The 20853-nt window shown below is 38.5% G+C and overlaps 1 protein-coding gene across 2 annotated transcripts in view; it reads left to right on the top strand.

Moving 5' to 3' along the window:
* SLC24A3 (solute carrier family 24 member 3) overlaps positions 1 to 20853 on the top strand; it is a 199601-nt gene that overhangs the window by 139932 nt on the left and 38816 nt on the right. The window contains exons 4-10 of one of the 2 annotated variants that reach the window (XM_088131436.1): positions 757 to 831; positions 2715 to 2799; positions 4428 to 4531; positions 10838 to 10912; positions 15066 to 15091; positions 16984 to 17037; positions 18560 to 18693. In XM_088131436.1, coding sequence (XP_087987562.1) covers positions 757 to 831; positions 2715 to 2799; positions 4428 to 4531; positions 10838 to 10912; positions 15066 to 15091; positions 16984 to 17037; positions 18560 to 18693 — 553 coding nt within the window. Of the gene's footprint in view, positions 1 to 756; positions 832 to 2714; positions 2800 to 4427; positions 4532 to 10837; positions 10913 to 15065; positions 15092 to 16983; positions 17038 to 18559; positions 18706 to 20853 lie in introns of both variants that reach the window. The other variant, XM_088131435.1, reaches the window with a different exon arrangement.

The raw sequence follows: 20853 nt of genomic DNA, 5'->3' as shown, positions 1-20853 counted from the left end.
AAGTTTTGTTTCCTAACGTTTCGCCAGCACCTGTGACCGGCATCTTCAGAGTGCAGGAGCACAGACAGGAGCAGTTCTCTCTGTGCCCAGGGTGATGTGACCCTTTGGTGGGTATTTATAGAGATCTGGGGGGAAAGGGGGGATTGGGTGTGTGTGGGGGGGATTGGGTTACTGAGTGTCTGCTTGTCAGAATCTGTGTGTATCTTCCTGGGGATTAGGCAGGGTTTTTTCTTCTATTGAATTGCCCCCAGCAGCCCCTCGTTAACAATCCCCCAATCCCCCCCTCCCCCCCCAGATCTCTATAAATACCTCTCTAAAGATGCCGGTCACAGGTGCTGGCAAAACGTTAGGAAACAAAACTTCCAGAACACGGCCACACAGCCCGGAAGACCCACACCAGCCATTATTTTTTTCTGCTGGTCACAGTGAATTTTTTAAATCTTTAATCATATTATTATCAAGGAAACAATATAGACATACCTATGCTGTCACCAGGAGCTGAGCTCAATTGAAGGGTGTCTCTCCTCTTTAGTACTATTGCAGAAATAATAGGTAGATGTGCCTTAATTTGTTTCATAGAATGAAATGAGGACAATACCATTGTACCAAGCCAGTCCTGGCTTTGCTTGTGACTGCTACATTACGCATGAGTAAACCTCTTTTGTGAACCACACGTGTCACGGGAGTTTCTCTGTCAAACGGGGCAAACCTTACAAGAATGGTCTCTTCTCAATGGAATCCTTTCTGTTTTCTTAGGCTGTCTACATGTTCTATGCTTTGGCTATTATCTGTGATGATTTCTTTGTTCCTTCGTTGGAAAAAATTTGTGAAGTAAGTATCTGCTAAAAATAGTTTTCCATATTTATTAAAATGTATACACTATCATGTTTTACATTTAATCATATTTAATGTAAATTGTAGCCTTGACCATTAGTACTTCCCAATAAATGTTATTGATAGTGGTTTATGGTCTCTAAATGTGGAGGTCAAGGCTAATAGATGTGGAGAAATTTTCTCCATTCTGAGTCTAATTCCTTTTAAATGTCCTCTAGCATATTGGACTTTAAGGCTGTGCAGTTCAGTTCAGTTTCAAAGCTGAAAGTTGCTTTGTAGCACCTGAAGAATGAATGTAGCACCTGCCAGTAACTCATTAAAATACCCACATCTGTTACCAGGAGCACATGTTCTGATATGGAAAAAGACACCGCTGGTTTAATGAGTGACCAACAGGTGCTGTGTTTGCATTTCTGCATGCTGCAAGAGAACTTTTCAGAATTGAATCTGAAGCATTGCAGAACTCATGAACATGTGGAAGGGAATTCCATAAGTGCATGAAGTGCACCTTTCCCTATTCTAAGTTTTCTAAATGAAAAAGCCACAAATTTCATAGAAAGGTTTTCCAAGTTCCATGTCATTTTATTTGTCCCCCTTTGGTACTTTTTCCAAACTGACATGTATTTTTGAAATGGAGTTACTAAAGTGGTACTGTACACAGTATTCCAAACACGGTTGTGCCATTAAATGACTGTAATACTCTTAAAGTACCAGCAGTTCCATATCTGCTCCTCTCCATGCTCTTTCCAAATAACTCCCAGCAGGGAATTAGCCTTTTCAAAAGCTGTTACACACTTAAATTGTACAAGGATTGTGATTAGGTCGTCTATAAAGCCTGACATTAGAAAGTGTTTATAAAAAATATGAGCTATATCCAACAGTGTAATTCTGCTGGGACATTTTTAACTGGATGATATGTTTGTTTGCCTTGGTCTGTCCTGAACTGTTTAAATTTAAAAAGTCCCATGGGGAAGATTTTCATTTCTCTTATAATTTTATTTGCCTTTTTCTGTATCTTTTTTTGAAGTCCAACATTTACAGTACTTCAATATTTTAAACTTATTCCAAGGCTTAAACAACCCTTTTATTTTATTCCTAGTCTAACACCACCCCTATCCTCATACCACTTTTTTAAAAAATGATTTGCCACCAGGTCACAGTGACCCAGTCAAGGGCTCCAAGAATTTTTTTAAAAAGTGGTTTGCAAGGCCCATGACTGTAGGTTGTTCGTTGCTGCTTAAAGGAAATTCAGTCTCATCCAGAATCATACAGGATTATTGTTTTAAGGAAAAGCATATTACAAATTTTTAAAAAATAAATATAATATTGGGCCCTTGTACAAACCTTCTGATAATAAAGCTTTCTGTATCTGTTTCATCCCAAACCTAAAAATTCCTAAAGACAACTTTACTAGTCTAAAACATATGCAAAGCTGAGATTGGTAGGATCTGCCATTCAGTAGGGCAAAGCAGAAATAGAATAATAATATTTATGAAACAGATAAGAGATAACCAAGCCAAACATTGCCACTTCTCACATCAGTAGTACAACTAGCCTAGGGAAAAATGCGTCCACAGTCATCAGTCTAGATTTGTGATGCTGATGTTACAGGAATAGCACATGCATGAGGAAGATGGCTCAGCCAATTCTGGAATCCAGCCCTTGACACAAGACATCCTTACTCAGACAGGTACTAGGTGCCCTTTACTTCTCATCTAATACTTGATTGATATGATAGTTGCTTCCTTTTATTGAGATGGTTTAATTACAATTTAAATGTTTTACTTATCATTTTTTTTATGGCCACCTGCCTTGAGAAGCATTAAAACAGGATATAAAGTCATATCCATCAATCAGTGAATTTTCTCCTCTCTCCACAGCGCTTGCACCTCAGTGAAGATGTGGCAGGGGCAACCTTCATGGCAGCTGGCAGCTCTGCTCCGGAGCTGTTTACATCTGTGATAGGTAACTAAACCACTAACTTTTTGCTGTCATTTGTGAAAATAAGCATCACTATTTATAGCCATGTTCCCGATTTGCCAAAATACACGTCTCTCTGAAACTAGCCAATGCTGATGAAGGAGCGAACCTTTGTGCCAGAAAAAGTAACAGAATGATTTGGGGGAGGTCTTTTTTGTCCTATAGGCAAGCAGGTGGAGTCTTGCCACAACGCCAACAGCGTTCAGCATCTGTGAAAATGCATGGTTTTTAGCAGAAGAGTGTTAACTCAGGAAAAGACTATATTTGGAACAACCCCAAAAATGCCCAGACTGAGGACCATTAATTAGTGCATACTACTGTGCTTTCAATGGCTAGCTCTGCTGTTAGGTTACATTCATTACTCAGCTGATGATTACTTTGATATGTGAAGTTTGAAATGTGGTCAGAAGCCAGCTCATGAAAGTGGTCAAGCAATAACATAGCACATGCCTTGCATTCATGACGTTCCTGGCATTTCTGAATGGGATGCTGAGAAGCACCTCTGCCTGAAGTGCAAGCGAGATGAACAGAACTGACTTAGAATGCTGTTTCTTTTATTTCATTGGAGGTAAGTGAACTGCATTGAAAGGGCAGTTGAATCGAACAGCATAATTACTTTTAATGGGAGTCATCTGAACATGTAACAGATGAGAAGGCCAGATTGTTTGGTTGCTACTAAGCAAGAATACGGAGAAAATATTATAATGCCCACCACCAGCAGTGTTCTGAAAGAGGGGACTCTGCAGCTCTTGGAGGCCTTACATTCCAGTGTGTGATTTTGGGAAGGATGAATCAGGTGAGGGGAACTCAGCTCTTCTAGGCTTTCTCACGGTAGATTTGACTGGTGCGTCGCCTTCGGTGTGGTCACGAAGAGAGAGAAGCCAGAGCAGCAGGCAGAGCTGCTAGACGCCTTTATGGAATGTTTGCACAGAACTCCTTGCCAAATCTCCTGCCAAGCAGGAAGCAGCGCACTTAGGGCAGGGGTTGTCGCTGCAGTGAAATATGCAGCTAGAACAACCTGTCCAGCATTCTTAGGTCTATACCAAAAATTCCAGTTCATGTCAATCAAATGTGCAGTTTAAAAAATGTGAGACTTTTCTCCTGCAGTCTTTGTATCATGCTTTATATGGAGAAAATGAAATAATTTCTGAGCAATCTTTTATGCAGGTTGCCCTGAATATATATTCAGGCACCACCCAAACCTAAGAAGCCTTTTACAGATTACTGTATTCCTAACAGGAAAACAAGGTAGACTGGAAATGGGGAAAGTCACATTTTTAAGAGCTTATTTGCAAGAACAGCTAGAATGGCTGGGAGCAGGACTTAACTCTCCCTAACTTTGCCTCCTCCATCTGATTAAAAAATGCAGGTGGCAGCCTATTCTGCCATCTCACTTTGAGACACATCTTGATTAGGGCTGTATGGGTTTTAATCAACGTTGAGAAATTTTTGCATAAAGGTGGTTGTCCTTCACTTGATTTATCATGCAGAAATCACGTCTGGCTACACTTTTAATTCCACATATGTTCTCTGCTTTAATCACAGTTCTAATTCATGGTAGGGAATCGTGCCTGTCTTTGGATAATACACTGAAATTATCTCCCACCCCCCAGGTGTGTTTATCACAAAAGGAGATGTAGGTGTTGGGACCATTGTTGGCTCTGCAGTATTCAACATCCTCTGCATAATTGGGGTTTGTGGCCTATTTGCGGGGCAGGTAAGGTAATTAATTGGATTCAAAAATGTTTCTAAAACTTATTTTAACCTGTACAGAATGAGAATAATATGTCTAGAAATCATTTGTCTCTGCTCTCTGCAGAACCGCTATCGAAATATCACTTTAGGAAGGTGGGAATTGCTTCACATATAGGTATTATTTTTTTTATATTTCAAGGAACCCAGTAGGTTCCTGGGTTCTCTGCATAGTAGAACCTTTTAGCGGAGTTTAAGGATTTGATTTTCACAATTATTTGAAAGTGAAACTTAAACCGAAATACCACACATACAGTACTTCTGGAACAACATTATTTTTGGAGATGGCAAACCACTTCCACATTGCTACCATGAAAACTATGTGGATATATCCATATAGTTATCAGGAGGAAATTATTTATAAGGGGAAGGGTACCCTTTTGTTCAGCCACAAGTTTGCTTATCTTTGGATCAATATATGTTAATAATATAAGTAAGCAACTTTTTTTCCTATGCATTGCCAGAAATAAATAGTTGAGAGATATGAAGAGGATCTTCCATAAAATGGACTTTTGGATCTCATAGAATGGGCTTCTGAAGAAGAATTTACTTATTTTACAAATTAAATAATGGCTTGTAGGATTTCCTAGAAATTTTTGCCCTTGGGGACAAATCAGTTATCATTGTCCATAGACCACTGTGAACTGTGCTGGCATTTTATTTGGTTTAAATTTGCTCAGTAGGATGTGTTGTTATGTATTCTCATACATTCTAGGTCAGTGAAAAAAGTCAATGCTACAAGATTAAGCCTAAAACAAAAAATGTACTGAATTCTATTCAACTTCTTTTTCAGTAGACATCTACTGTATAGGAATGCAGTTGCAGGTTTCTTTTGAGTAAGAGAACACTAGAAACTTTTAAAAAAATGAATCAATGTAATGACAGCCTTTAAAGCATCACTTAAAAAATGCCAGTCCTTTGGACTCCTTTGACAAGATGGCTCCTTCTTGAAGGTCAGCTACAAAAAAATCCATGCTAGGAGAGATCCCAACACTATTGACCTTCCATAAGGCACTAAAAACCTGGCTTTCCCTCAGGCATTTAGGCAGGATGTTAGGTAAACTCTATTGATTGCTTTGTCTGCTGTTTTTCTACTATTGATTTGCAAGATGGAAGAATCTATTTGGACTTCTGACACATGGTATATTGATCCTTGTTGTAATTCTTTTTTACTTATTTGGGATTGTTGCTGTTTTGGGATTTTAATGCACTGTCAGCCACCCAAAGTGGCAGTAGCAAATGGGTGACCATATAAATAGCTTAATAAATAAATATCTAAATATACAAATATATAATAATGGCCTCTATCCTGTAGTCCAAAATGACTCTTTGCCATACTGAAAGGTGCTTCTTTAAGTATTTGAATCCCAAACTGTTTAGCACATTAGGGATAATTTCCAATTTCTTGAATTGTGGAAGTAAATTCTATTTGACTATAGAAATTAAAATTTTGACAATCACATTTTCAATTGACTTTGAGACTAGTCCCATAGATAATATAAACTAGTCCCATATATAATGGGACTATAGTAATTTGGTCAGGAGATTAGTGGAGCATGAAGCATTATGCCATATTTAGTGGCTATTACAGTACTATCTGTCTTTTTTTTTTGGTCTGCGCTCAGTCATTGCTGACCCTGCAGTGACTGCTTGGACAAGTCCTTGCAGTTTTCAAGGCAATTGTTTTTTGGAAGTGATTTGCCAGAGCCTCCTTCCTAGGGCAGAGCCCAGCTGGCGAGCGCAGGAGGCGGGGTTTCTGTTGCTTCGCACCCTTTTCAGGCGTGCGGGGTTTTTCGTGCTTACTGGCAACTGCTCAATTAGATTCAGAAGAAAAAGTATTAATACCCAATTTTTCTATTTGTATAGCTGTTCCATTCATCCTAACAAAATGTAGCACCTGAATATTTGTTCATCCTAGATAAGTAATCTGTAGAAATCAGCATGGGTTTCTTAAAAAATGTTATTCTATTCTAGGTGAAGAAATAAGTTGACCTACACTACACTTGTATTATATGATGATGCATTATAGGCCAAAGGGAATTCTTATACAATAAATCACTGTTAAACCTAAGACAAAGACAGAATCTGCTGTTTCCTCATTTACATGAACCCACTGGTATAGAAGGCTTTTACCTACTGAAAAACAAAAGGAAGAGAGAAATTTAGGGGTTAATCCTAGATGTAGTTGGTAGAATCTGATCCTTTTTGGAAGAAAATATACTTTCTTTAGAATCAAACTCCTTTTTTTTTTTTTAAACCTAGTTCAGCAAATGTGTAGCAACAGTGGATTGGTTAGTTCTTCCGATAGCACCAACTCCTGTAAAAAATGCAAGTATTGTGGAAAAATATACATTTAATATTTTAAAGGATAGAAAGGATTAGTAGCCTAAATGAACCATGGGGGAAGGATAGATGTACAGTTTCTTTGGTTAAATTCTGAAGCTGGGGAGAAACTCAGGTAGCACTGTGAGCAAAGTGCCCCATGGATTTTTCTTTACATTTTGTATCTCTTTTCACACTTGCTTTCTCTTTTGCTTCTGATAAAGCCATACCTTGTTGGAAAGATAATTGGTTGCTTGTTTGGGTTTTCATGTAGAATATGGCAGAAACATATAACCAGATTAATAAATGAAACTATTATAAATGGCATTAGATGATAGTGTAAATGGCATTTGAATCTTTATATAAGTGATCTTAATCAAACCAAGGAAGGAAAACAATTCAAGGAAGATAGTTTTTGATCAAATACGCTGTCAGTTGCATCATCACAGCAATTACACAACAGCGATTTTGCAATAATCATGTAGCAATCTCATATCCGACTAAGATAAAGCACTTTTTAAACAACTCCTATCTTTTAGCATCATCTTAGGTTCTGAGATTAATGGCAGTCACCTGAGTCCTAAAAACAAATCTCTGGAACGAATAACCCATATGAAGCTTTCCGTACATTTCTCTTCAGCATCTGGAAACCTAATTTCTTCTCAGTGCTGCCATATCCCAAGGGCCTTTGTAGAGACATCTATGGGGTACCATAAAAAAAAAAACAAGATGGCAGCTGCAATGGTGTGACCAAAGCTTTGCTGCCTGATGGAGTTTCGATCACATGATCAGTCACCATCTTTACTTTTTGGCCATACTCTGTGAACACCCCTGAACCTTTGGCATATATGGGCAGCCTGTGTCTTTCTAAAGGTGGGTACAGGAGGGGGCTAAGATCTGTTCAGAAATAGCTCAGCTGACAGATAACCAATATAGAGGAGGTGCACAGGCTAAAGGGGAAGAGAGCGCTCTCAGTGCTCCTGCTGTCAGCTGGACTATTTCTGAACAAAGATCTAATGAGCTACACCTCTGTTCAGAAATAGTCTGCTGACAAGTAGAAGGTAAATAGGGGTGTTTAGAATGAAATGGAAGGAGGCAATAGGTAGCAAGCAAGCTCTGTTAATAGCTGCAAAGGAGTGGCAGTGCTCAAGTGACAAGTTAAAGTGGCCAGTAGGAGTTGGACAGATCCCATCCCATCCCCTCATTACATCAGCAATCATATTATTAGGGAAGTATGCCATATCATACTCATGGCAAAAAAATTGGGCTAGGTGTCAGAGGATGACATAGTATTAAAAAAAATTGTCATCAGGGCATGTTTGTGCTATGGTAAGGATCAAGGAAGAGCCCCCAAACTATTCCCAAGAGCAGTTTTACCTGTTATATCCAGAAAAGCGCTACTGCAGCAAAGAACACTAACACTTGCAAAGCACCAAGTCATGCCAGTTCTTGCAAATGAAGTACTAATTTTATGTAGAAGAAATACAGCATTCAGCAGTACAGAAAGAGACAGTGAAGAAGCCACAATTGATATCTTAAACTGCAGCAGGTTTGCCCTAACAGAATCTCTCTCCTCCCTGATTTTAATCTGCAGATTGTGGGTTGTGTAAGTTTTATCTAGCAGAAATACCATATAAGAAGGAAATCCTGTGGATGATTGGGTGCATAGTTGGATGGCTAGTAGGTTAAAACATATTCTAGATGGTGGAGTGGGGGTTGTGCCGAATTTGTTTGTGCCAACTATTCTTTGAGCAGAGATGATTCAAATACTGCTTCTGTTCTCCAATTCTGCATTTTACCAACTACAAGTAATTCACATTGACTCAGTCTTTGATCTCTTTTATCATGATTGTTTACATGAGCTTCCTGCCCTGTAAAATGATTTTGGGTGTGATGTTTTGGTACAAAATACTCTCAGGAAAAGTTTGTAGCCTATGATATACTAAATGTACTAGATGTTGTAAATGATGCAGGGTTATTTTCAATAACAGATAATATAGTCTTGATTCATGCCACTAAATAAACTCAAAAGAAGATCTTGTTGTATGGAATCAGAATTCTACAACTAGTGTGAAGAGTATTACCATCAATCTGACTTGAAATATCCCAGTACTGCAGGCCCACAGAGGTGGGCTTACACATACAGTGATTTGGAATTTGACGACAACAGTAATTCAGGTCTCACCTTTATGCAGTGGCAGAATGAGACAGAAATGAAGCAATAAGAGATCTGTGATGATATAATGAGTCGAATCCCATCAGACTGCAAGTAGTAGGTTTTCGCATTTCAGAAAGCTCCCTTTTATGAAAAATAGATACATTCATTAGCATAATAAGGAGTGAATTGGAGGCACATTGTTCCTTTATATATTGTATTTTTTGAGTTTGCATGAGTCTGTATCAGTCAGCATTCAAAAATGGCATTCTTCCAGATGCCATCTGATTTTGTCACCTTAGTACTTCAACATATATAGCTTAGGCCTCAAAGTTTTCTGAGAGAAAAAAGTGTTCCTTTTTTCTAGCGTTAAAGAGGCAAAAACACAAGTCTACAGCTAGACACTGGTCAATTTTCACTAAAACAAATTGTTATTACCAAGTTGCCAGCAGCAATAATAAATCTGTTACTGATGGTCATAAATCTGTTTCTGGTTACTAGCATAATTATTCCCTTCCCCACCTCCAAAAAACGTTCATTCATGTTCATAAGTGATATCTTGGCCCATATCCAAGGTCAGATTCAGAAAGAGTTTGACACATACTTGGTATGGGATAGTCTGCCCTGACTTGTTCCCACTTCTGGAACAAAGTTTGGGAAAAAAATAATTCAGTTCTTGCTGTGAGGATTCTCAGAAAAAGCCATCCCCTTCAGAAATGTGTGTTTCCTTCCTGAAAGCCCAGCCACTGGTCAAGCCCCCAAACTAGAGAAACCAGCCCCAGTGAATAACTCTGGTGGGCCTACTCCAAGTCTCTAAAGAGCGGTGGAATAGACTGGCCATTTGCACAGGGAGGGAGGGATAACATTCCTCTGCCAAAGCCCCATCTTGTTGCTTTCCTGGCCACTCCTTTACACAACAGTCATTCAGGTATCTCCCTAGTCAGACTGACAAACTAGCCTGAGTCAGCAAGACCTGTCATAGACATCTCATTCTGCAGGTTTACTTTTGTCCAAATGCAAAAGAACCAGCATTCCCAGAGCAAGCCCTGCAAACATAGTGGACTAAGATCTGCTCCTGCCCTGCTTCTCCTCAGTCTCTTTAGCTGACTGCTGTGCTGCCTTGTCAGTGCCCCAAAGCCCATTGCCTATTATCTTGCTACCCATCCCAAATGGTCACTTACGGCCTAATCAAAAGGGTTACTTTAAGTTGAGGATAGGGCTATCATTCAGTGAATCCAGTATTCTTTCCACCAATATTTTACACAACCAAATGTCAATCTTCCTCTTTGCCCGTGTGTGTGTGTGTGTGTGTGTGTGTGTGTGTGTCTATTGCAGAGCCATCATTTGCAGTGCAGTGGTGCTCTGGAATTGAAAACGGAGTGCAGAGCATTGAGAAAGGTTTTGAATCTGGACAGAGCAGGGCAGAACCCGGCTTCAGGAAAGTAAAAGTCTGGTCTAAATTGCCCTGACTCACTCTGAATTCAAGCTAAACCACAAATCAGAACACAGACCTACTCTCTCGTTGTGCAGAACCAGGTATCTTCCTTTGAAGTAACCTTTTGGATTCAAAACTACAACATTTTCAGATCTCTCAAAGTGAACAATTGTACTGTATATGGGAAACATATACTGTACAGTTATGTACAGTATATGTTTATACTGTACATAATTGTACAGTATAAACATATACTATACCCCAAAGTTCCAAATTATTCTAAAAGCCCTTTCTTGCTATTTGGTTTTGGGGTAAAGCTTATGATCACCAGTTCAGTATCTTTTTGCTTGTTTCCTCAGATAGTTGCACTGTCTTCTTGGAGCCTCTTGAGGGATTCAATGTATTATACCTGCTCAGTTGCTGCACTTATTTTGGTAAGTACTGAGTGGTTATTCTCCTGAATAAAGTTTCTTCGGCTGTTTGTGTTTGCATGACATACTGAACTAACCAACCAAATTTTGGCTAGCATTTGTGTATATATCCAGCTGGCCTGACTAATTTATGATTAGTACAATTGTACAAATCCACAACTGAATAAACCATGGTTAATTCAGCCTTGGGTAAGAATGTGATGTGAACTCAGCCTTTGACTGCCCTTGACAAACAAGAGTGTTGATGTTCCTATTTTATAAGGTTTTACTAAGGAAAGATGTTTTTACCAGTATATATTGATTGTTTTGCTCTTCTGGACATTCCATTTAATTGAATACATGTCACACTCCTTACGATTTCAGACTTTATCTCTTAATGAGTGTTTACATTTCATCCATCGTGATCTGAAAAATCTTGTTTCAAAACTTTAGAATGTGAGGCTTCAGCTTTAGATAGCCACAGCTGTACTGAGCACACCAAATTTTAGTATTTAAAGCAAATGGCACACATTTTGAAGTTTAAAACATGTGTTGTCATTCAGAAATATGTCTTAATAACTGAACATTGACATAAAATTTGTTTTATGGACAGCCAAGATGTTATTTTGTGCTATTTACAAAAGGGATAGCTGTTATCCCTTCCTTTCCATCTTTAGATGTTTATTTCCTGCTATATTTTATTTATTTATTCTATTTATGCCAGCTGCAGTTGCAAGTCTTTAGCGATTTACAGTAATTACAAGCAACACAAGCATTTAAATAAAATGTCCACAATAGAAACTAAAATCATAAATGTCATAAAAATAATCACACTGGGTGTCACCAACAACCCCTTTGGATTAACTCTGTTTTCTGGAGTTCTGAAAGGCCAAGACTGAGATATCTTTTCAAATATATGTCTCAGGGCATCTGCTTGAATTAATGAAGACAGAAATCATACTTGCGCATGGCCTTAGTTATGAAAATAATCAGTATGTTCTATAATAATGGCTCTGAAATGGTAGCCTGTGTACTTTTCAAATATACTGGTATACTTTCAAGTAGGGCTACAATTCTGGGCTGCCAAAATCTGGATTAATGCCATTTGGCGGCAAAAAACCCAAGATGTTTATTTATCTCTTTTCTCCTATCTAGTGGCAGTCGAGATTTTTGCAGGCCACACCTGGTAGCCATGCTAATCCTGTGATAATCCATAATTTTTTGGCTTCCATCATATTTTTATATGAACAAATTCAACATGTGGTTGCTACAGAGAGGGGCTCTACCTGATAAAACTAACACACTCTCATGATTTCAGCTGGGTTGAGAACATGGTCTACTCCATAGGCAACTACATGAAAGTCAAATTCCTACTGGAAAATAAGAAAGTAAAAGAGATTAGTTTATATTGCATGATTCTATATCATTTATTATCTGAACTGGGATTTTCTTAATACTATCTTGAGATTCCAAGGTACCCAACACAAGATAGACATACAGAGTTTGTGGGGCAAGTGAAAAAGATGATCTGACACGTTACATATTAGAATGATGGTTGTGTATTAAATATGGGGATCATTACTTATTCTCATTCCTTGAGGATCTCAGGAATTGGAATGTTGAAAGTAAAATACATTTCCTCTTACAAGGTGCCAATCCGTTTGTGACACAGAGGGTAGCTTTCTTTGCAGGGGGAAAGGGATAGTAGAATCTGCCAGACATGACATATTATGTAGCTCCTATATCTCCCAGGAGCTTGACTAGGAGTATTATAGTTTTTATTGTACTTTGTTAACCATTTTAAAGTATTACATGATATGGGTTAAAAGACTTTAGATCTATATTTTAAAGTTTATAATTTATTAGTTTTAGATTTAAATAATAATGTTCTGTTTTAAGATGTATGTATGTATTGTTGTTACTTGTAGTATACTTGATATGGCCTGGAGACTTATTCAATAAACTATTTGCTTGCTAATACTATAGTGGATATTTATATAGATATTAATTTGTATGGTGAGAGCATGATTGGTTGTATTTTGAAAGTGCTAATACTCTGTATGATGCTGATAATTATGTCTTCATTTTGAGAAGAAATTAAGTAAAGAACAAATTGTATGAATTGGGACAGCAAGTCTAATAGTTCAAGCAGGTGGTGTCTCTCACCACTCAGTGTGATTACTTTATTCTACCTCCTTAGGTTGTTTGCAGCTCTGTCTCCTTGATACTGTCTCTTTCCTTTGACTTCTTCACTCCACATCTCATATGGAAATTTTGATATGGAAGTAGAGCTGTGCACAATTCCAAAGTGATTTGGAAGAAGTGCTTGGAGGCCTCACATAAGCATAACACTGCTCTACTGTTCATTAAAACAATCCCCTCCCCCTTTTTTTCAGCCTCTTGCACAATCCTGAAAAAAAAAGAGAGGCTGCTTTAAAAGACACATTCACTTTAATGCAGTGTTTCTCAACCTTGGGCACTCTAAGGTGTGTGGACTTAAACTCCTAGAATTCCCCAGCCAGCCAAGGTTGAGAAACACTGCTTTAAGGACTTGACGCCTTTAGCAGTTGCACCTTCTCAAGACTCATGCAGAATAATTGCATAGCAGAAAGGAGCTCAGCTCATACAAAGTCCAAAGCAGTATTTTGAAAGCATGCATGGCCCCTGGGAGTGGAAGTGACAGAAGAAACAAATGCAGCAATCTAGCACAATGGAGATCTGGATATCAATTTGCCCTGTAATTAGGAGCACCACACCCCTGGTAACCTCTCTGGTTAAGGACTGTACAAAAGCTTTTCCTTTTTTCCAGTTGTCATATAATATTCTAGAAATCTTTAGCCAATTTCAGATGGCAAAAAAGTAAGGTTGTAAAACCAGAAGTGAATTCTTGCTGTCCGCCTCTGCTAAGATACTTTATTATTGCATGGATATGTTTCCCAACATGTAAGTTACTTCATAACGATGCCTGTAATTACAGGTGACAACTAAGAACAAGCAGATAACCAGAGGTATATTTTTAACTGCCTAACTATAAAGGAAGTTGAAGGGTAGAAGTGAGACCATGCAAATATTACTCCTAAACATTCTAGGCTCTTTAATTTGCTACCATCATTCTAGACCCATTTGAAAGAAAAAGGGCAAAAGTCAAGGAGAAGCGCAGGATGTCAGTGCACTCTGGTGGTCACTATAGAGGAAAGCTGCTTTTTGGACCACATCCCAGAAGGAGAATACAGCTACATGTTTGTTGAAGGAGCTGCTAGAATCACAGACTATGAATTCAATACATGTAGATGGAGGGCTCGAATTTTAAAAGGTTTTCCCACATTCAGTATAAGAATGTATGTGTGCGTATAAAGCCACATCAGGGGAAAGGCTGGATGTAGGTCAGAATTACTATTCAGTTTTATCCATTTATATGGAAGTAGTGGCACTATGCAGAGAGATGCCACATGATAACTTCTAATGTAGTGGCACAGTTCAGAGTGTTACAACTCAGATACAAATGGTGACCGAAGAGTACAATCAATTGCTAGCTCATTGTGGCTGCAGTTATACTTGCTGAATGAGAATTTTAGACAGCTACTATCATGCTGTCGATTTCTAAGCACTTGATTTTCAATTAAATAAAATACAAGTTCTTTACTTCTTGATTATAGAAAGTTGGAAAATCTATTTGTATTTAGTAGAAAGGACAGTGAGTGGCATACAAATGAGCTATTTGTCCAACTGAGTTCTTCACATGAAGTTCACAGTTCAAAGTGGAGGGTCACATGCGTTACGTGTACAACAACTTAACAGAATTTAATAACACGCTTATTTGCTTCTCCATATAAATGATTTAATGTACAAAATTTTAATTAAAATTAGACGAATTGCTGTTGGATAGTCAAATTGGAGACTCAAACTCTGAAATGGTATTTATAAATATAAGTATGTGGTATTTATTTAAACTCTGGCTTTCTGCTCTAATTAGCATGTTAATTCAAAAAAAATCTTACGTTTAATATTACAGATGCTTAAACAGTTTGAGAGAGAGAATGAAATGTGTAGAATAATTTGGGCTACAGAGCCAGCATAAAAATATAGACAGTGATATGAGATTCTTTTTAAAAAAGAATTACATATTTTATAAGCAGTTCTACATGGTAATATTTATTTTTTTCCATTTTCTCCTCAGTTTATTTATGATGAAAAAGTTGCTTGGTAAGTAGCATGGTTGTCTTTGCCAACTAAGAAAAGTAAGGAAAACCAATGTTCTGCTAAACAACTCAGGGACTAATTTCCATGCTGCAGGAAAACTAAATAATAGAATGATTTGTCTAAATCTTTTTAAAATTAGAAGAGAAAACCTCTCTTTCCCAGCCCTTTTGGATCAGCTGTTTTTGTACCCCATCCCCAAAAACTTTAATTGAAAACACTGTACAGCTCAACCCCAGTAGTACTGTTAACTTTAATATAAGAGGATGTTTCAGAGTGAATTCCTTTGTATTAAGGAGTGAGGGATTACATTTCTAACTCCTAGTATTAGCCTCTTTATGGTCGATCTCGATCCGTTTTTTAAAAAAGCATGATCTGAGATGGGTCTACAGCCAGTTTGTGTGCTGCTGTTTTGAATTACATTCCTGATGGTAAGTACAGAATCTAATATTGAATAGGCCCAAGAGAATACAGTAATATGAGAAATCTCTGCTAGCACAGTTTAAATGATGCCAAGCATCAACTAAATCATAGTTTTTCAGAATAGATGAAAGGATGTTGGGGAACCCTAGGCTCTTACATAATGCCATAGCCATCCTGGTGATGCCACCAGAAAGGGTCTTTTTGTGATGAGCAACCTCTGGGCCAGTTGAACCATTTGCAAATATGACTTTCTTACTACTACTACACTATGAATGGATCTCTGTGATCTCCGTCTGGCATGCTGAGGTCTCTGTTTCACTATGTTCTGAAGCTTTATTGCATCCTTTCAGATACATTGAGCTGTAATTTCAGCTTAATGCTACTACCATCACCAAACATATGTGGAGATGGCTTCTACAATAGGAAGATACTTCAATGAGGCTTTCATTATTCTCTAGCATCTACCACATTGAAATGGTAGCTGGAAATTTATATTTCCAGAATTTAGTAGGGATGTCCTGAGAATTACTTGCCCCAAGCCCTCATTATACTTGGGATGCTGCAGTACACACTCATAATAGTATCCCCAGTGCAAGGGGGTATGGAAAGTGTAGTTTTTTGGGTTCCCAATATTCCTGCAGATTAGCCATGAAAAACTAATACATCAGGGCCTTGGTCCACAAAATGCTAGGAAATAGCAGAGGCTCCTATTATCTGAAGAAAGTTTGGAGAAGAACGAAAGGGAAAACAAGCATGTCTTAGAAGCTTGCAAGGGTTTGAGTGCACAAGATTTGGTCCCGCTGCATTCTTGACTATGTCATTTTGATCATTACTGATCAAGCCCACTCTGAATCAGAATCAAAGTAATTCTCCCAATCAACCTTACATGTAATGCCAAATTTATATCTATAAAGAAAAGGTTGGTAATAAGGAATTACAGTGCAGGTTTTATTAAAAGGTTATGATGAGCTGGGTCAAAAATTAAGTTGTATTTGTATGTTGTCCATTCTTTATATATTGCTAACTATTTTGTTGGTTGATGCTTCCATTCCAAATAATTAAATGTGTGGGACATGCATAGGCCAAGCCTTGTAGTTTGGCCTAAAATTTTAGGGGTTTATCCTTCTTCTCACAATCACATCTCAGGAGAATGAGTACCATCTCAAGGTCGGAAGCTTGGAAGGAATTAGCATATGCTGTTTTCAGTTTGACTTGTGAAGTTCTGTTAGTTGCTCTGCCTTCTCCCTGTCCACCCAGCTTCATTTTTGAGGCCCCAGATTTCTCCCTGCACCTATAGCAGGTACTGTCTCACTCTCTGGAGGCAATATTAGAGTCTACCTTGCCCACTATGCTCCACCCTTGTCATCATTCACCCTTCCCTGAGCCACTGGCCTGAATTTCAGAATAGGAGGTGATCATAGTCATGGAACTGCACTGCTTTTATTGTTCTCCTTTTTCCCCTTGGCTGGTCACAGGTGGGAGTCCTTAATCCTAGTGCTGATGTACATCATCTACATTCTTATCATGAAGTAAGTACAATCTGTCCTGGCCTATTTATTGTTCAATATTATTTTAATTCAGGGATAGATATTTCTAGGTTGCATACAGCCCCTGCCATGTCCTTGTGCGTCCGCTTGAAAGCTTCTCCTCAAAAGTGCAGATTTTTACACTTTGGCAGTTATGTCTTGCCATTTTAATTAACAGAGATACTTTGGGATTTTTTTCTGGCATCTCCACTTTCTGTCATTGCTCTTCCTACTCTCATATTAGAAAAATATGAGAAAAATCTGGTCAACTGCAAGACAGCAAAGATTTAGCATTTTCTGGGTCTATTTGCTTCAACCTTGTGGTAATCCAGACTTCTGTAATCCAGATGTGGTAACCATATTGCAGCCTGTCTCATTACTAGCCCTCAGCTGGAAAAAAAAGTCATTATAGGACTCAGAAATTTAACAATTGCACACCTATAGATTAAATAGAATGTTGCATAGATTAGGACAAACAAACAAACAGGAGATTATTGAAGGAAACAAAAGAGCTCTGTACATAAGTATAGCTGGATGGTATAGAAATATGGGTAATAAATAAATAAATATATAGGGCTCTATTTTCCATCCATGTACATCAATTAAGGCAAAGGCCAAGATTTCTGCAAGCTGAGCTCTACTGGTGACCACATAGACTTGTCCGTGAAGTTACCTTGGCAACAATACAGAAGTCATTTACTTTTGCCTCCTTCACATCCAAGTCTAATTTATAGCCCTGAATTTCCTGGTAGCCTCCTGTCCAAGTATTAACCAGGTCTGACTTTGCTTAAATATTTTTGAGATCAGCCAATGTTAATTAATACAAGTCATGCAACTTGGTCCTACAAGTTTCATCATATGTATTCTTTTTACTTTTCATTAAAAACATTTTTGCTCACTTTGGATATGAGCTGTAAACATGTAACCAGGATTTACATATCTGTGATTAGAATTCTGAATCCCAAGATAATCACAAAGCATGCCAAAACTAGGGGAGGGTAGTGCTAAGGTTCTGCATAATCAGACTCCTGACATCAAAAGGGAATAAAAATGATAAATGTGAAGAACAAAGCAATAGCTTCCCAACCAGGTGAAAATTAGATTCTGTTGGCAGGGCATGGGAAATTATGGGGACCATCACCCTGTGGGATCTTCATATCACAAAACAAGCTACTTAAAATGAAAGACAGGTTATAGGACCAGATGGAGTTGAACTGATTCCCTTCATCATGTAACTGGGCAAAACATCAAATAATGGGCCTCATGAAGAATAGGATGCACTCTTTGGCTTGCCAGTCCCTTTAACTACAAGAAATAAAAGGCTGCAGGAATCCAAATCAAAGCTGTCTGGGCCTTCAATTGTCCAACCAATAATTCCAAAGTAACTCCTTTGCTCTGCTGTTTCCCCCATCACATTCAGTCAGGAATCTATATAAGATCAGGAGGTACCCAGAAATGAGACCAGGAGAGGTATGGCATCTAACAAGGGCCTAGACCAATTCTTAATTCTTTTTGCTTTGTATAGGTTTAATGCCAATCTCCAGCATATGTTTGAACGGAGGACAAAGAATGTAACAAACATGGTGAATGGATTAGCAAATAATACAGAGATGGATGACAACAGCAATTGTGATGCTACAGTGGTATTACTAAAGAAAGGTAACTGTTCCAGTAAGTCACCTTGCTTGCTTGTAGAACTCTAATATTTCATGAGCTAGAAAGTCAGGGCCAATCTAGGCATTATTTTTGATATAACTTTGAATCTCATTCTTGGGATTTCCTGTTTCATTTTCTAACTTATAGGAATAATATGGATCCTCATTTACAAGTCCCACTCCAAAGCAGTTATTTGCTGCACATAGTAACCTTTGGGCACAACTGGTGATGGGAAGGTTAGATTCTCTTCTTCCCACTCCACTGGTCATAATTGTAATATAGATCACAGTTTCTTTTTGGCATTGGCCACAATACAAGGAGAGTCCAGACAGAGGATCCAGAGATACTAAGAAAAAAGTAACCTGCAAGAAAAGTTAAAAGGACTGTGATCTTTCCCAACTGATATGACAAGATTATTCATTGTTATTTCCAAAGAAAAAAGGGGAGGGGGAGGGGAGGGGAGGGGAGGGGAGGGGAGGGGAGGAGAGGAGAGGAGAGGAGAGGAGAGGAGAGGAGAGGAGAGGAGAGGAGAGGAGAGGAGAGGAGAGGAGAGGAAAGGAAAGGAAAGGAAAGGAAAGGAAAGGAAAGGAAAGGAAAGGAAAGGAAAGGAAAGGAAAGGAAAGGAAAGGAAAGGAAAGGAAAGGAAAACAATTAGGGATAAGAATGAGTCGATTAGTTGGAGTTAAGTTTTATGAGTGCAGTAGAGTCATTCTTTCTCAGCAGATTTTGAAATATTTTACTAAACTCAGATCTGGTTTATAATGTTCTTCTATAACTTGTATAGAAGTCTTATGCTAGCTGAACAAACTGAACTTGCTTTTATAAGCTATTTTAGATGCTTCATATTCTGGCAATGATTCTTACCACTACCCCACTGTAAATTAAGTCACATTGAGTAATATTTGGAAAATGTTATATTCCTTTTTTAGTTACTCAGCTTTGATATATCTCATTTTTATATAATAAGCTGAGTAAACTGTTCTTTCTGTTGTCACCAAGCATTGCTTTAATCATTACTTTGGTTGCTCTCTACAGGTTTAGCTGAAGTATGAGATAGAAAAGTCTTAAATAAAATTAAGTGGGCAAAATTACTCCATTTTCACTATCATTAACAGCCAATTTTCAGCCTTTTGGGTGAGGGGAGAAACCAAAATTAATTTCCTCACAGCAAAAGAGTTAACAAATTACTCAGCTCTTCCTGCTAATAGCAGAAATATCCGAGCAATTGGACACCCTCCTTCCTGCTCCTCCCTCCACCCGGTCTCCTCCAGCTTGTCCTCTCTACCTCCCTCCCTCCCGTTTGCCGACTTGTCCCTAGATAGGCAGCAGAAGGGCTGTACCACTAGTGCTCGCATCCTTCAAAGTCAGCTGAAGGAATCAGCTGCTGTCTTGGGAGCACACAGCTAGAGAAGGAACTTCTTGTCAGTGTTTAAAGGAGCTGCAGGTTTCTGAGCTTGAAGGACAACAGAATCTGGAGGTGGAGTGGCACCTACAGGCCAATTCTGGCACAACACTGTAACATAAAACTTAGGGTGACATCTTAGCATTACATATGGACCAGGTCACTAGTTCGTTCAATAAACCATGATGAAAAATCCTGGTTTAGCAGTATGTGTGGACACAGTCAATCTCTAAATCTCAGATTGGGGGGAAGCACAGCAGGAGACAGCTTCAGTTTGTACATAAGCTTTTCAAAAAGGGAGTAGGCAGTTTGAGAGCCACTAAGATAGTGGCTATTCTTACCTTTTTTGGAAAGTTAATGTTGTTATGTCTAGATTGGGAAAGTGGGAACTCTTAGGTAAAAGTAAAACGTCTTGGACTCAAATTCTCTTGGGAACAGTATAGAAGTAGTTGGACACTGCCTTTTCCTGGGACATTTTTTGACTTCCTAGTCTACCTTACAGCCCTGGGATTCCCTAGTGTTCTCCCACCATCCAAGCACTAACCCAGGTCCAACCCTGCTTAGTTTCCAAGGTCAACCTGGTTTTGCTACCTGCTGAGTTAGAAATCCTCAGGGACTTGCTAAATCGAACTTGTGAATTTGTGGCCAAAGAGAGCCTTGAATTGTCTACTTCCTGGCTTGCCATTCATCTTCTTTAATGCAACCCTGCACGTGCTTACTAAAAGTAAATATAAAGGAAAAGAGTAGCATTTACTTCTTAA

The sequence above is a fragment of the Python bivittatus genome, unplaced genomic scaffold (genome assembly GCF_059951505.1).
Source record: "Python bivittatus isolate LINGU-HERP-01145 unplaced genomic scaffold, Pbiv_v1 ctg000960_np1212, whole genome shotgun sequence".
Taxonomy (NCBI): Eukaryota; Metazoa; Chordata; class Lepidosauria; order Squamata; family Pythonidae; genus Python; species Python bivittatus.
This window is presented reverse-complemented; position numbering and strand designations above follow the sequence as displayed.